Below are 14,114 nucleotides of genomic sequence, written 5' to 3' on the forward strand. Positions count from 1 at the left end.
CACTGGGAAACCTTGGCCACGGACAGGGATTCTCTCTCCTTTTCATTCTGAAGTTCTATGATCTGGTGAACTGAGGTTCATGCTCAAATTTTTTTTTTTTTTTTTTTTGAGATGGAGTCTCACTGTCGCCCGGGCTGGAGTGCAGTGGTAGGATCTCGGTTCACTGCAACCTCCACCTCCGGGGCTCAAGCAATTCTCCTGCCTCAGCCTCCCGAGTAGCTGGGACCACAGGCACGTGCCACACCTGGCTAATTTTTGTAGTTCTTAGTACAGACAGGGTTTTGCCATATTGCTCAGGCTGGTCTTGAACTCCTGACCTCAGGTGATCGCCTGCCTCAGCTTCCCAAAGTGTTGCGATTACAGGCGTGAGCCACTGCACCTGGCCCATGCTCACATTTTTATAAGCACAACGGCAGTAACCAACACAGTCATTTCTCTCAGGCCTTCCTGTGTCAGGCACTGGGCCAAGTCCTTGACTTAATCCTTATTATCCCAACAAGGTTGGAGTCAGCAGGCCTGGGTTCTTGTCTCAGCTCCGACACTTAATAGCTGGGGGAAAAAGGGGAAGGATGTGGGTGGGCAGTGGCAGAACCTTCTTTAGGCTCATTTTTGCAGTTTTGAAGGCAGGGCTTTGGAGGGATGAATTACAAATCAGTATGCTGCGTGAAAGCAGCCAGACACGAAAGAGGGCGCCCGGCGCAGTTTCATTCACATGAAGTTCTAGACGAGGCAAATGAGACTATGGTGGAATCAGAGCCGGGGCTGTGGTAGTTTCAGAAAGGGGGCAGTCTGGACCGGGAAGGGGCAAAAGGGGGCTGCATGGGGTGACGGGCATGTTCCATCTTGATTGTGGTAGAGGCCACAGGACTGTACATCCATCTGTCAAAACGCAACAAACTCTACATTTAAAAAGGATGGATTCTGGCCAGGTGCAGTGGCTCACGCCTGTAATCCCAGCACTTTGGGAGGCCAAGGCGGGCAGATCACCTAAGGTCAGGAGTTCGAGACCAGCCTCAACATGGAGAAACCCCGTCTCTGCTAAAAATACAAAATTAACCAGACATGGTGGTGCACGCCTGTAATCCCAGCTACTCAGGAGGCTGAGGCAGGAGAATTGCTTGAACCTGGGAGGCAGAGGTTGTGGTGAGCCGAGATCACGCCATTGCACTCCAGCCTGGGCAGCAAGAGCGAAACTCCGTCTAAAAAAAAGGATTCTACTGCAGGTAAAATAGGCCTCAATTTAAAACATTCTTAGTAAAATATGGGCTTTGGAACTGAATGACTTCTAAAAATGCTTTGAGTCTAAAATCCTGGATTTCTCTGCTTCCAACTGGGGTAACCCAGAGTTACTGCTAACCGACGCAGGGGGAGGTGCGCTTGCGCCTGTCACAGTGCAGGCTCTGCGCCAGGCCCGTCATCTCCCCTCAAATGGCAGCAGTGCCCTGACACTGGTTCACAAGGCTTCGCCCGCCTCCAGCATAAGCAGGACATCAGTAACCTACAACCGGTTTTCAGGCGTCTGGGTCTTCATTGCGCTGCCACAGATCTGCTAAGATACCTGGAACTTATCTAGTAGGTGTCACTATTGTCAGTAGGAACTGGTGGGAGGCAGTTAACTAATTTAATGAACAAAAATCACAAAAAAAAAAAAAAAAAAAAAAATTATGAGAGGGAGGTGGAGGAGAGAAAGCACCAGGAGCTGGCGACTCCCTGGATCTCAGACACACACGGTTCTGCCAGATAATCTTTATTTTACACATTTTGCAACACGGCAAGAGAATTCACCCCGTACATCACCCTGATTGGATCCCCCACCCATTATACATTATATGTTTACATAAATACTCTTCAATGATTAGTGTTTAAAAAAAAAAAACTGAAAACTCCTTCTGCATCCCAATCTCTAACCAGGAAAGCAAATGCTATTTACAGACCTGCAAGCCCTCCCTCAAACGAAACTATTTCTGGATTAAATATGTCTGACTTCTTTTGAGGTCACATGACTAGGCAAACGCAATTTACGATCTGCAAAAGCTGTTTGAAGAGTCAAAGCCCCCGTGTGGACACAGCTTCTGGACCCTGTTAACAGTTAACTTATGTGCTCCAAAGGCTGACCTTCTGGAAGCTCACTGCCTCATCTGGCTGCCCCCTCCAAAATCCAAAACCCTGCCTCAAAATAAGCTGTCCTCTGGGTGAGTTAGCTGTTCTGTTTCATTCTGACCGTTCTGACTCTGCCCAGAACGCCGTCCCACCTGCAGACGCCCTGCTGCCAGAACTCCAACAGGTCCCTGAGGCAGTGAGGCCAAGCCATGCCCACTCACTCCTGCACCATCTCAGTGTGCTCCCTCACACAGGGCCTGAGATGTGCGGGGCCCGTGGCCTGGCAGTGAGCCATCTAAAAGCATTATCTATTTTTCAAGCATAAACCACGCAGAGAGGCTCAGATGCATCGCTGGGCTACAGAAGTGGCCTCCGGGGAATCTGGAGTACGTTCAGCCTGCCGACCAATAACTACATTCCAGGTGGTGACAAGTATTAGCGTCAACTCAGGTAGATGGCTTTTAAAGACGCCCTGCCAGCAACACGCTAGGGAAAACCGGAGTGAAGAGCGGGTCTTTCAGAACATTTGGTACGTTCTGGATGAATACCTTTTTGATATACCAAGAGGTATCAAGTCAGTCTAACTTCTGCAGCGGGGAACTCATTAACTTGCTGAATCCTAAAGGGAAGAATCAAGTCGCAGGCCACAGGCACCCTGGAGTTGGCTTACAGTGAGTCTTACAAGGCCAGGGGCGGGTCAGAGAAAAGCAGAGGGGTGAAGTGTGGAGTGTGGAAGCAGGGGTGAGGGAATGGGCTAGGATCTGTTTCCTTTGAAGTACAGCAGCTTGGCAGCATGAAGCATGAGTCGTTCCGCTGTTCTACTGGGTGTATGGAGCTGGGCCAACAACCTCAGCAGACTACCTAATGTTCTAAGAGCCTTCCTCGAAGAAAATGCTTCAGGACGGGGGAGAAGGCCAGAATGCATCTGCAATTCCAACAGGCATCACTATGCTCTTCCTTGGTCTGTAAGGACTGGGTGCCTGGAGTAGACTGTTGTTAAGTACCAAAACAAGACACCCATTTTAGTGTGGAGGAAGACCATTCTATATGACCCAAAGCAGTAATATATGGCACGAGTATGCATGCTCTTGAGAAAATTCTCCTTCGCTTAGAAAATGCATCTTTCACACAGCTGCTGGGAGAAAATGCTGCAATGCACCAAAGCCTTTAGCCCGTGCCCAGAATGAGCCTATGTGGGATCAATAGGCACGGGGAGAAAGAGGGCAGAGAAGCGATGGAAGAGAAGGAGGAAGTGGAGGAGGGAAGAGGAGGGGGAGGAAGAGGGCAAGGGCTAGGGGGAGGGGCGAGGGCAGAGGAGGAGGGAAGAAGGAGGGAGGCTGTGGGACAGGAGACAGCAGAGACGGTGATGAGGTCATCATGCAGGAGGAAATCTCACCCACACGAAGTGGACTTATGGGGCCGTGTGCTGCCTTGGCAGGCTGGACATGTCAGGGGCGGGGAAACCCTGGATATTTCACTCTAAAGTGGTTTCTTTAAAGAAAACTCAACTGACTCAGGCCATGAGCATCTTTTACACTGAAGCAAGCATCTCCTCACAAGCGCCTCCTACGATTCACCAGAGTCATATTCAACATCATCAAATGCAGTGCTACTTACACTTTAAAGCACTGAGGGGCCAAGAAATGGGCTGCTAAGTCCTCAGCCACTGTTAGGAGCCAGGATTTAGAGATCAATGACTATTGCTATTGTCCAAGAAATAATTTTCTAGCAAAACATACACATTTTATTAAATTTCACAGCCAGCAGCACTTTCAGTCCACAACAGATTTCTCAAAGGAAACATGGATATTTTGCATAGGCAGAAACAGTGAGGAGTACAAAGCGAAGCTGTAAATACCACCAGTGGCTCTGCTATGTGCATCCGATATTCTCTGCCTGATCCCTGAAATACTGCAAGGGCTTAATCGTTCAAACACCACATGACAACGAACCCAGTGGAGTGTGAAACTCAGGCTGCAGGAGGGTGGCTTGTCAGCTGGTGAAGCCACTTGGCTTTGGACGCCATCGGTCATCTTTACGCAAGAGCAGAGATGAACGGTGGGTTATAGCTATGACGTGAAGGAGAAAGGGAAGACACACTCACAGAACAGGATGGAGAGCTTCAATAATTTCTTAAAAGCTTGGAACCACCACCTGCTTTCTCAATCTTGGGCTGGGGTTTTGACTTTTCTTGATCATCAATCTGACTTGAAGCCTTTTTCCAGTTACAATACAGACATGGCCAGATGACCTCCTTGTTAGGAAGGCTGTGGCCATCTTTGTTTCTGAAACAGTCTTATCTCATCTGTCCACTGCTGCTCTGGAAGGGTCAGGACCAGCACTGCAGACACTTGGCCATGCTGTGAGTGAGCCCAGACATACGTGTGGAATCTCAACACTCAACATTGGCGTTCCCATGCCAGTCTGACGGCTGCGGCTCCAGTGACTGTCCACACACACGCCTGCCTCTCTCTAGCTCCTTCACTCCCTGGCTTCCCTGCTTGCAAAACCCAGCATGTGAAATGAGGACACCTCCACGGAGACCCTTCCGAGCAGGGAGGTTTCATCACACCTTTCGTTCTTGCCAAGGAGTCTATCACCTCATCCACAACATCTGCTTGCGGGAGAAACAGCAAATGTGTCCCTCTCAGGGAAGGACTGAGGAGGGCTTTGGAGTCACAGAGTGAGACACATTTCTGCAAAAACTGGTATTGTGTTTCTGCACAGGAAAACAAAGTGTTAAAAATATTCCCATCCTCCTTCTAACTCCCTTCTGTCACACAGTCCCGAGTGAATTTTAAAAAGGTCCAGGAGTGAACTCTTAGGGCGCATTCACCCTTCTCCTGAAGATGGGAAGACACACGGATGCTCGCCTAAAATATCTGCCGAGAGGTGAGCAGCTGTGGCCTGGGAAGGCGCTTGCTCTTCCTCCACATGAGCCAGAAGGCAGGTCGCACTTTCAGAGCACCCTACAGAACCCAGATGGTGAATCAAAGTGCAGAAAAAGAACACCCGCTTCCTCATTAGTCATTTAGGAAGATAAAATGGCACAGGACAGGGAAAACAACCACGTTCTGAATGGAGACTTTTTCAGGTTCCCAAACCTGGGATAGTCAGTGTGATCCCACATCCTGTGGTTTCTGCCTGACCCTTCTAAGCGGGAGGTGAGAAAACAACTCCCAGAGACCACGACTATCACCCCCGGGAGGTCCCTGTTCCCCTGCAGGCGTGGCTCTCTGACAAGCCCCAGGCAGGGGTGGGCTCCAGCTTTTGGAAGCAACCCTACCTAGCTGGCCCCCCCAAGCATTAAGAAGCTTCCCTGATGGGGCCATGTTTTGGTCTCCTTTTAAGCCCTCAGTCACAACGGACCTTCTGAGCTTGTCCCACTATTTAGATGATTTTCTGAGTTGCAACACTGCTCACTTTAGGTGGCTACCTGTGTTCACTGCCAAGCTCTGGAAGTGTGGAAGGGAACTTAATCACTGAGTTTCTGTGAAAGATTTCGCCATCCTAAAATCTCTGAGAGTGGAACTGTTGAATTGTGCTCACTTTCTTCACATACATACTCTTGGACTATGGGGACCAAGTCTGTTGAATTCATCTATTTAGAAATCCTACTAGGCTACAGGAAAAGCTTTTTAATGGAGATGATTTGCTTGGACTTAAGTATTTGCTTAAATACTACCTATTCTGCCCCCAGCTGCTCCTTAAAGAAAACTCCTTTCCATTTCCCCCGAAATTCTGATCACACACAACAAAGCCATGAACATGAAGGGAAGCCAAGACGGTGCTGTTCTGGGCTGTCAGGGAGTGGATGTCCAGGGAACGCCACAGGCTAATGCTTTTTGAACTTAAAAATACATTTCTTTCCATCCATCAGGCAACATCTCAATCAGAAAACCACCTCCCACCACCTGGGCTGTGCCACAGGGCATGACCCTGACAGTGACATCACAGCCTTCTTTTCCTGTTGGAAAGAAGACCACTAGGCCGCAGGAGCTGCTGTCCTGGTCACTCTGAGCATCTGGAATAAGGGTCTGGGGCAATGCTGAGGGCAGGAATCCTGGGGCAGATGCTACATCCTCAACTGGGTTTTGACTTTGCTTTCCAAAGTCACCTGTTTTCATTCATTTCTGTCTCCTGAACAGGCAACGGCACTCTCCCCGCCCTTCTTCATTAGTCCCGGGGTCCTCAGTAGACATTTCCTAAAGCCTCAGACCGATGCCTCGCACCCTCCTTCCCCCTCCACCAGCCGTCCTTGCTACGCTGCCCCACACGTGGGGTCACAACTGCATACCCCTTAGAGCTCCCAAATGAAGAAGAAAAAAATAAACCTAAATAAAAAATGAATTCTTCCTTTTCTCTTCCTCTTCTCCTCTCTGTGCCCGCCCTCCCATTCCCGCCTGAAGGAGGATCCAGCTGCCTTGAACCAGCCACAGATCGTTTCCATAAAAGAGAGTACAAAATCAGGTTTCCGTGGCACTGTGCTCCAGCCATGTGCCCTGGTGTCACTGTCGGAGGTGCCAATAGTTCACTGGAGGAGCTGCTCCTGCTCTCCAATAGGACTATGAATAAGTTAACAGTTTCCTTGGACAGTGCCATCCTCAGGGTCGGCTCTGTCACACAGCGCCTTCCCACTCGCCCTGGGGCTCCACGGAGCCGTTGGTCACCTTCTTGACTTTCTTCATACTTTCCATCACCCCAGATGTTGTCACACTGAACAGGGAAAGAAGAAACAATTAGGAACATCTCATAGTCTCTTAGTAAAAGGCCATCTCTGCCACAGCACGGTGGTTAGGACTGATGATGGACGTTGGTTTTCGAAACAGGCAAATCTGAGTTTGATTCCTGGCCCATTCCTTACTAGCTGTGTAACCCTGGCCAAGTCACTTGACCTCTCTGTGCTTAAGTCTCACTTTCCAGAACTGTCATGAGGAAAAATGAGATTCTCCAGAGTGCCTAATCAATAAACACCAGCTATCATTACAATCGTCATGAATCTTTTTGTCACAGCTTGCGGAATTTTTGTGGTGGATAGGTGACAGTGACGGTTATGAGACTTAAATCTGATCATTTCTGAGCCAGGGGACAGAACACAGGTTTAGAGGAACCTTCCAGAATCAAAGATTCTTTGGCCGCTACGGACAGAGAACTGGCTACTTTCTGCAGGTGGGGGCTGGGCCATGTGGCTGTACCTCAGCGCGTGGCCTCTGCCTCCACTCTGTGAGCTCCCGGGGCTCTGTCTGTTGGTGCCTGGTTCTGAGGAGGCCCCATGGAGCCATTCGTTGAATTCGAGAATTAAAAATGGAAGATCGCTGGTCTCATGGGGCATGAGGAGCTGAGCAAGGCAGTCCTTTCCATTAGAAGGAATCGCGGCCGGGCGCGGTGGCTCAAGCCTGTAATCCCAGCACTTTGGGAGGCCGAGACGGGCGGATCACGAGGTCAGGAGATGGAGACCATCCTAGCTAACCCGGTGAAACCCCGTCTCTACTAAAAAATACAAAAAAAAAAACTAGCCGGGCGAGGTGGCGGGCGCCTGTAGTCCCAGCTACTTGGGAGGCTGAGGCAGAAGAATGGCGTAAACCTGGGAGGTGGAGCTTGCAGTGAGCTGAGATGCGGCCACTGCACTCCATCCTGGACGACAGAGCGAGACCTCGTCTCAAAAAAAAAAAAAAAAAAAAAAAAAAGAAGGAATCGCATGCACATGCCCCACCATCTCGAGAGGATAATCTCTTGCCTCACAGAAGGTGAGCTGGTCTATGAGGGAAGTGGGCGGCTCTGTGAGTAGCGGGAGAACTAGGCAGAGATACTGGGTGTCAAAAGCCACTTGGCCCAGCATCTTCCCTGCACGCTAGGAAACAATGAGGATTTATGCTCCCCCATTGTGGACCAAAAGAAATTTCCTCATCAGTAAAAGAAATTCAATCAATCAACTCAACAGACTCTTTCCAAGGACCCATCCCATCTCTCTGCCAACTACCTAACCCCTTCCCCTACAAACGGTGACACAGTGGCCGTATATGTGACCCATCTAGAGTGCATGCAGCTGGACCTCATGGTAAGTAAATGTTTGTATGGGGTAAGGGAAGAAAACTTCCCCTCTTCTTTGTCTCTTCATTCTTTGCCATCATGGTGCTATCATACCCAGGCTCAAAGAATCACCCCCAGCCGGGACCTTTCTCAAACAAGTCCTTTAGACTCACAGGTTATTTGTACTTATGGCAAAGTTGGGACAAGGTATATGGCCAGATCCCACAGATGCTGTAAGTGAGTCTAAAAGCATCCCCTAAGATGAAAATGCCTCAGCTGAAGCCGCTCAGCGTCACTTCCTGCCAGCTGGCTTGTGTCTCAGGCCTGGCCTCTTTAGGAAGACACCTGCCCCAGGAGGGATCCATGTGCACAGGGCTGCTCCTGAAGGGACCTTCTTTAGACAGGGACACAGGAGGTAGGGCCTCTGCATGAGCCAGAGAAGCCCCTGCCCCGAGCCACACAGCAGCCCCTGTGCCTCTCCACAGCGACTGAGACTACAAAGAAATGCGACCCCATGTCTTCCAGAAACATTCCAGTAACCACACAGCTGTCCTATGGTTACTGCATCTTGTTAAAAAATGACAAGGAGTTCAATGCACGTTGACTCTAAGAGGCAAAGAGCATTCACTGGGACCCGGGTACGGGCCTGACAGCAGACTTGGGAAAACCATTTTCTCCCTCTCTTTCTCTAAAAAAATACTCCTTTCCACATGGTGGGCCAAGAGAGAAGACAACTTTTATTTTTCAAGACAGGCCTCATGCTAGGTCATAGAGGAAAAATAAACGGACTTATTGCTCTTAGCGGGCCCACAGCCCAGGCGAAGAGATGGTCTTCCAGAGCAACACTGCAAAGCCACTTCCAGCAGAGACAGGAGTGCTGGGAACCGGGTTCGGTGATGGCTCCGGCTGAGAAGAATCCCCTCTGCTGGGGAACCGGGGAAGCCAGGAAGCCTGTCATGAGACGTGGAGGAGCTGGGTGGGAGGAGGTCAGAGGAGTTTCCAGAAAGAAGAAATATAACAGGTAAAAAGCATGAAGGAAAAACCCAGGACATTTCCTGGTGCAGTCAGAGAGTGCTAAGTACTCACAGGGTATATATATTTTGATTTTATTTTTTGAGATGAAGTCTCGCTCTGTCACCCAGGCTGGAATGCAGTGGCACCATCTTGACTCACTGCAACCTCCGTCTCCTGGGTTCAAGTGATTCTCGTGCCTCAACCTCCCAAGTAGCTGGGATTAGAGGTACATGCCACTATGCCCAGCTAATTTTTCTACTTTTGGTAGAGACGGGGTTTCGCCATGTTGGCCAGGCTGGTCTCAAACTCCTGACCTCAGGTGATCCACCTGCCTCGGCCTCCCAAAGTGCTGGGATTACAGGCTTGAGCCACTGCACCCAGCCTACAGTATATATATTTAATACCTCCAGTCAGTCTGGGAAGAAGAGTGGCAGGGAGAGAGCCAGGGGCAGACACAGGACGGCAGGGCTGTCGAGGGCCAGTCTGCCTGGTCACCCAAGGATGGCCCTGATTCTTACTCCAGCGGTTCTCAGTTCTGCCTCCTGCTCAGGCTGCCCTAGGGAGTGAGAAAAGCACAAATCCTGAGCACAAGGAGGTGAGAATCAGTGTCTCCAGGGATGTGGCCAGGAAACTGGCACTGCAAAAACACTCTACAGGTGATTCTAGAGCCTGGGAGAACAGACAGGAAGGGCCGGGCACGCATGTATTCCCAGGGCAGCTCATGCCTGCATTCCCAGCACCTTGGGCGGTGGAGGCGGGAGGATCGCTTAAGCCCAGGAATTTGAGACCAGCCTGGGCAACATGGCAAAACCCTATCTCTACAAAAAAATACAAAAACATTAGCTGGGCATGGTGGCGTTCATCTGTGGTCCCAGCTAAGGAGGCTGAGGTGAAAGGACTCCCTGAGCCCGGGGAGGTCAAGGCTGCAGTGAGCTGTGATAGTGCCACTGCACTCCAGCCTGGGTGACAGAGTGAGACCCTGTCTCCAGGGGACTAAAAGAATGAACAGAAGGGGAGAGGATCGGGAGTGAAGAGGTCAGCCACCACAAAGCCCAGGCACAAGAGAAAGAGGCAGGGTGGGGCTATGGGCGACAAGCACAAAGTGAGGCCTACAGGACGCTCCGCACGGGCCGAGGAGGAGGGAGGTGTTTCAGCCATGGCTGCGGAAGACTGGGCGGATGTTTGTGTCACCAAGGCCTGTAGGGATCGCTGGGGAGGGGCCAGCTTGGTGTGACGCAGTAAGAGTACGGCTTCAAGTCTGAGGCGACACGGAGCAGGAGGACGGGGACCTGGCATTCAGGAGGGGCCGGGGGCAGTAAGGGGGTAGCAGAGGCAACTCTGGGCTTGAGTGAGTCCTGGGAGAAGAGGGAAAATGGGAGTAAGGGCGTGTGGGAGTACAGGAGGTTGTCACAAGCAGGGCGGGTGACAGGGAGCTTCAGTGTGTGGCCAGGACTGGGAGTGGCAGAAGTGAACTCAAGGAGAGGAAGAAACCTGATGGCAGATGCCCAGGGTGGGGTGGGCGCTACATCCTGTTCCCCCAGCAAACCTCCGGGAGGCTGAAGGGACACCTGGGGCCCCCACGACGTGAGGAAACCTGGCTAGCCCCCTGCAGACAGGGCGCCCGCAACGCTCCTGGCAGCTCAGGCTCTGCAGCAGTGAGAAGAGAGACCCGAGTCAGATGAACACCCAAAAGCCTCACTGGCAGGAACACACGGCGGGGGGGCTTCAGCAGCTTCACAGGCACCTCACTAGGTGTCCTAATTTTGGTGCAAACACTTAAGGGGCCTAACAGCTGAAGGGCCAACATCCGACCAGCAATCTACGCCGCAGATAAGCGTTCTTTCCTTGACATCTAAACAGTAACCCCCTTTCCTTGCAAAGCCCCAAGTCTCTGTAGTTGCAACAAAAAGTGCCGAATGGGACACGGTTTCCTTCTGCCACACAAGACTGCAATCGAATGTGGCTTGGGTCTAAGTGGTCCATGGATACATCCATTTCTTTCTTTCTTTCTTTTCTTTTTTGAGATGGAGTTTCACTCTCATCGCCCAGGCTCTAGTGCAGTGGCGTGATCTCAGCTCACTGCAACTTCTGCCTTCTGATTTCAAGAGATTCTCCTGCCTCAGCCTCCCGAGTAGCTGGGATTACAGGCGCCTACCACCAAGCCCAGTTAATTTTTGTATTTTTAGTACAGATGGAGTTTCACCATGTTGGCCAGGGTGAACTCCTGACCTCGTGATCTGCCTGCCTCGGCCTCCTAAAGTGCTGGGATTACAGGCCGAGCCACCACACCCAGCTGATACATCCATTTCTATAACTAAAAAGTGTTTTCTGGACTGGAAATGTGGGGAGACCTGGTGAAGAGACAATTCTATTAGTCTCCAGTTCCCATTTCCACATTCGTTTTCTGCCCACATGAAAGAATGCAGGGAGGGGTAAAAGGTGAACAGCAATCATGAATGAGGACAGCGTTCTGGAATGGGAACCCCAGGGAGAAAACCTCCTGGCCCAGGAACCCACACCAAACACTTCTTTCCACTCTCACTCCTCAAGATGACAGAAGTAATTCAGATTATTAAGGATACCCACAGCCTAGGAGGCAGCTACCAAGTCTGATAATTGAAACTGCATCCAATACTTTTTAACTTGCTGATTATTTACCGATAACTTCTTTTGCCAAAATTGGTAGGCCTAAAGAGAGACGGTCAAAGAAACAGACGGGGAAGGCGAGAGAAAGTCAGTGTTACTTTGGACGGTGCCCTCATCCCCAGGCCCAGAGAGAGAAGCTGTGTCAGGCCTGGTGGGGTAATGGCTGCAGAGAGAGCAACTGCATGGGCCGCACCGTCAGAGAGAAAACAAGCACCAAAACAAAATTTTCAAAAAAACTGTTGCTATGAAACAAAAATACCTTCATAATGCATCCAGACTCCAAGATGTAATGGCTGAGGGAAAGGATGTGGGAAGCGGGAAGCCCCCATTACCACGGTGGAGTACAGTGCAGTAAAGGAGACGATGCTGTGACTCAGCCACTTGTACCCAAAGACCCCGTGTTATGGGGCTGGACCAAGCTAAAGCCTCCCAGCAGGGGAATGATAAACACACCATGTTTTAGGTTATTTCCTGATGCTGCTGGTTACCAGCCTGACACATGTGTGCCTCTTCAACCAACAGACACTTGCTCAGATCCTGCTACTTCTAGGAAAGGCACAGCTGATGGTCCTCCTGCACTCCACTAAACTGTTTAGAAGGAGGAGTTTCTTCCTCTGCATGGCAGATGCTGTTTGGAGCCCACTGGCAGGACCTGCCTTCCTTTACTGTTGCCGTGGAGCTGAGCACAGACAGCTGTCTCATGCTGCTTGACCTGCTGACAGCCAAGCAGAGCCTAGCATGGGCCGAGTCTCAGCCTCTGAACTGGGAAGAATTCAAAGACTGCCAGGGCTGGGGGCAGAACACTTATATACCAGTGAACCAAGAAGGGAAAACTCTGCCTTAGGCTAATCATCAAACACAGCAATTGACCTGGCTTATCAAATTTCAGAGCTAACAAGCAAATATGCTTAATCACTATTCATTTTTCTAGACAATGATCGCCCTTTCCCAGAAAATAGGACCCTAGAGTCACTCACTCTGTGACTTAGAAAAGCCCCTATTAGTGCTCAGATATAGGTCAAAGTCATTGTGCTGTGAAAAGCCACGTAGTTATCTGACGATAGAGGATGTGTGAGGATCATTAGCAGACTTAGAGATGACTCAGAAGATTCCATTTTCAGACATAAGCGCCCGATGGCGGGCCTGACAGAAAGTGGGCTCCTTGTTCTCCCTCGTGAACTGGCCATGTATATTCCTAAGTTCTTGCCACTGAATTCTTGAAAGCAGGCTCCAATGATGCTTAGTGGAATGGCAAGTTCCATCTTCCCTAACAAGACCCAGCAAGGCTTGGCAGATACTGTACTTCAAACCAAATCAGACAGCCTGTCCGTTTCCAGTGTCCATTCCTTCTGCTAAAAATAGAGGAACCACCCCTGGAGCCACGAAATGCTGAGAGCAGCTGGCCCGATTCACACTGCGCTGCTTTGAGTTAGGCAAAGGGGACAGGACTAAGGAAGAGGGAAGAAAGATTTCTTACACAGACTCCATTTCCAAGTCATCTTCTTCCTGAGAGAGTTGTAGGTAGGGGTTATCCGAAGCCGGACGGAATTTATACCCCGTCAGAACAAAGAAGACCAGTGTGGCCGTTTCGTCCAGGAGCTGCAAGTTTAAAAACCACCCCAAAATAAAGAGATTAGCAAAACTGTTCTTCAGAAAGCAGTGCAACTCAACAAACTGACATATCCCCCACAACCCACCACTTGCTGGTTCTTCACTCAAATGCCACTTCCTGCTAGAGGGCATTTTCCTTAGACTTGCCGAGGCTTAAACGAGGAGCATCCTGCCCAGGGATGACCTTTCAGAGGCCGTGCTCTGCTCTGCTTTAACCAGTCTTTGTGGGGAGCTTTTAAGAGCTCCTTACACACCCACTTCCTCCTACAGCGCCTATAGCATGAAGTGAGTTATCCAAGAAAAAAGTCATTTGGTGGCTATTCTAGTAGTTAAGCGGTTCTAGTTTATTGCAAAGATACTTTATTACCAAAATAATAAAATGGGCAAAGAAGAAGGGCAGTCTGATTTCTAACTACTCTAAGCCCTGTAACTAAAGGAAAAGACCACATCTCATCTAAGTTCTAATTATTCAGGGCAAATCTTTCTCTGCCTGAGGCTTTTTTCTTCAGACTTTTAAGACTGAAAACTAAAATCAAGAATGCAATTATTTTCAGATTCCTCATGGAATCCAGCAGCATTTCTGGACAAACAGATCATCTCAATTATAGGCCAGAAGAGATGGAAGGAGGCCGGGCGTGGTGGCTCACACCTGTAATCCCAGAACACTGGGAGGCCGAGGTGGGCGGATCACTTGAGATCAGGAGTTTGAGACC

General features: G+C 50.0%; 1 protein-coding gene and 1 pseudogene across 3 annotated transcripts in view; both read right to left on the reverse strand.

Annotated features, from left to right (window-relative positions):
* Positions 1-1,731: 1,731 nt before the first annotated feature.
* On the reverse strand, positions 1,732-4,855 carry LOC111545845 (annotated as a pseudogene). The gene has a single exon (XR_002732563.2). The product of XR_002732563.2 is annotated as an uncharacterized LOC111545845 (transcript).
* GPR107 (G protein-coupled receptor 107) overlaps positions 1,732-14,114 on the reverse strand; it is an 84,419-nt gene continuing 72,036 nt past the window's right edge. For both annotated transcript variants that reach the window (XM_026457161.2, XM_026457160.2), the window contains 2 exons: positions 13,268-13,389; positions 1,732-6,816 (listed from right to left, as the gene is read on the reverse strand). In XM_026457161.2, coding sequence (XP_026312946.1) covers positions 6,720-6,816; positions 13,268-13,389 — 219 coding nt within the window. In that variant the 3' untranslated portion in view covers positions 1,732-6,719. The remainder of the gene's footprint in view (positions 6,817-13,267; positions 13,390-14,114) is intronic.

Source organism: Piliocolobus tephrosceles, chromosome 14 (genome assembly GCF_002776525.5).
Source record: "Piliocolobus tephrosceles isolate RC106 chromosome 14, ASM277652v3, whole genome shotgun sequence".
NCBI lineage: Eukaryota > Metazoa > Chordata > Mammalia > Primates > Cercopithecidae > Piliocolobus > Piliocolobus tephrosceles.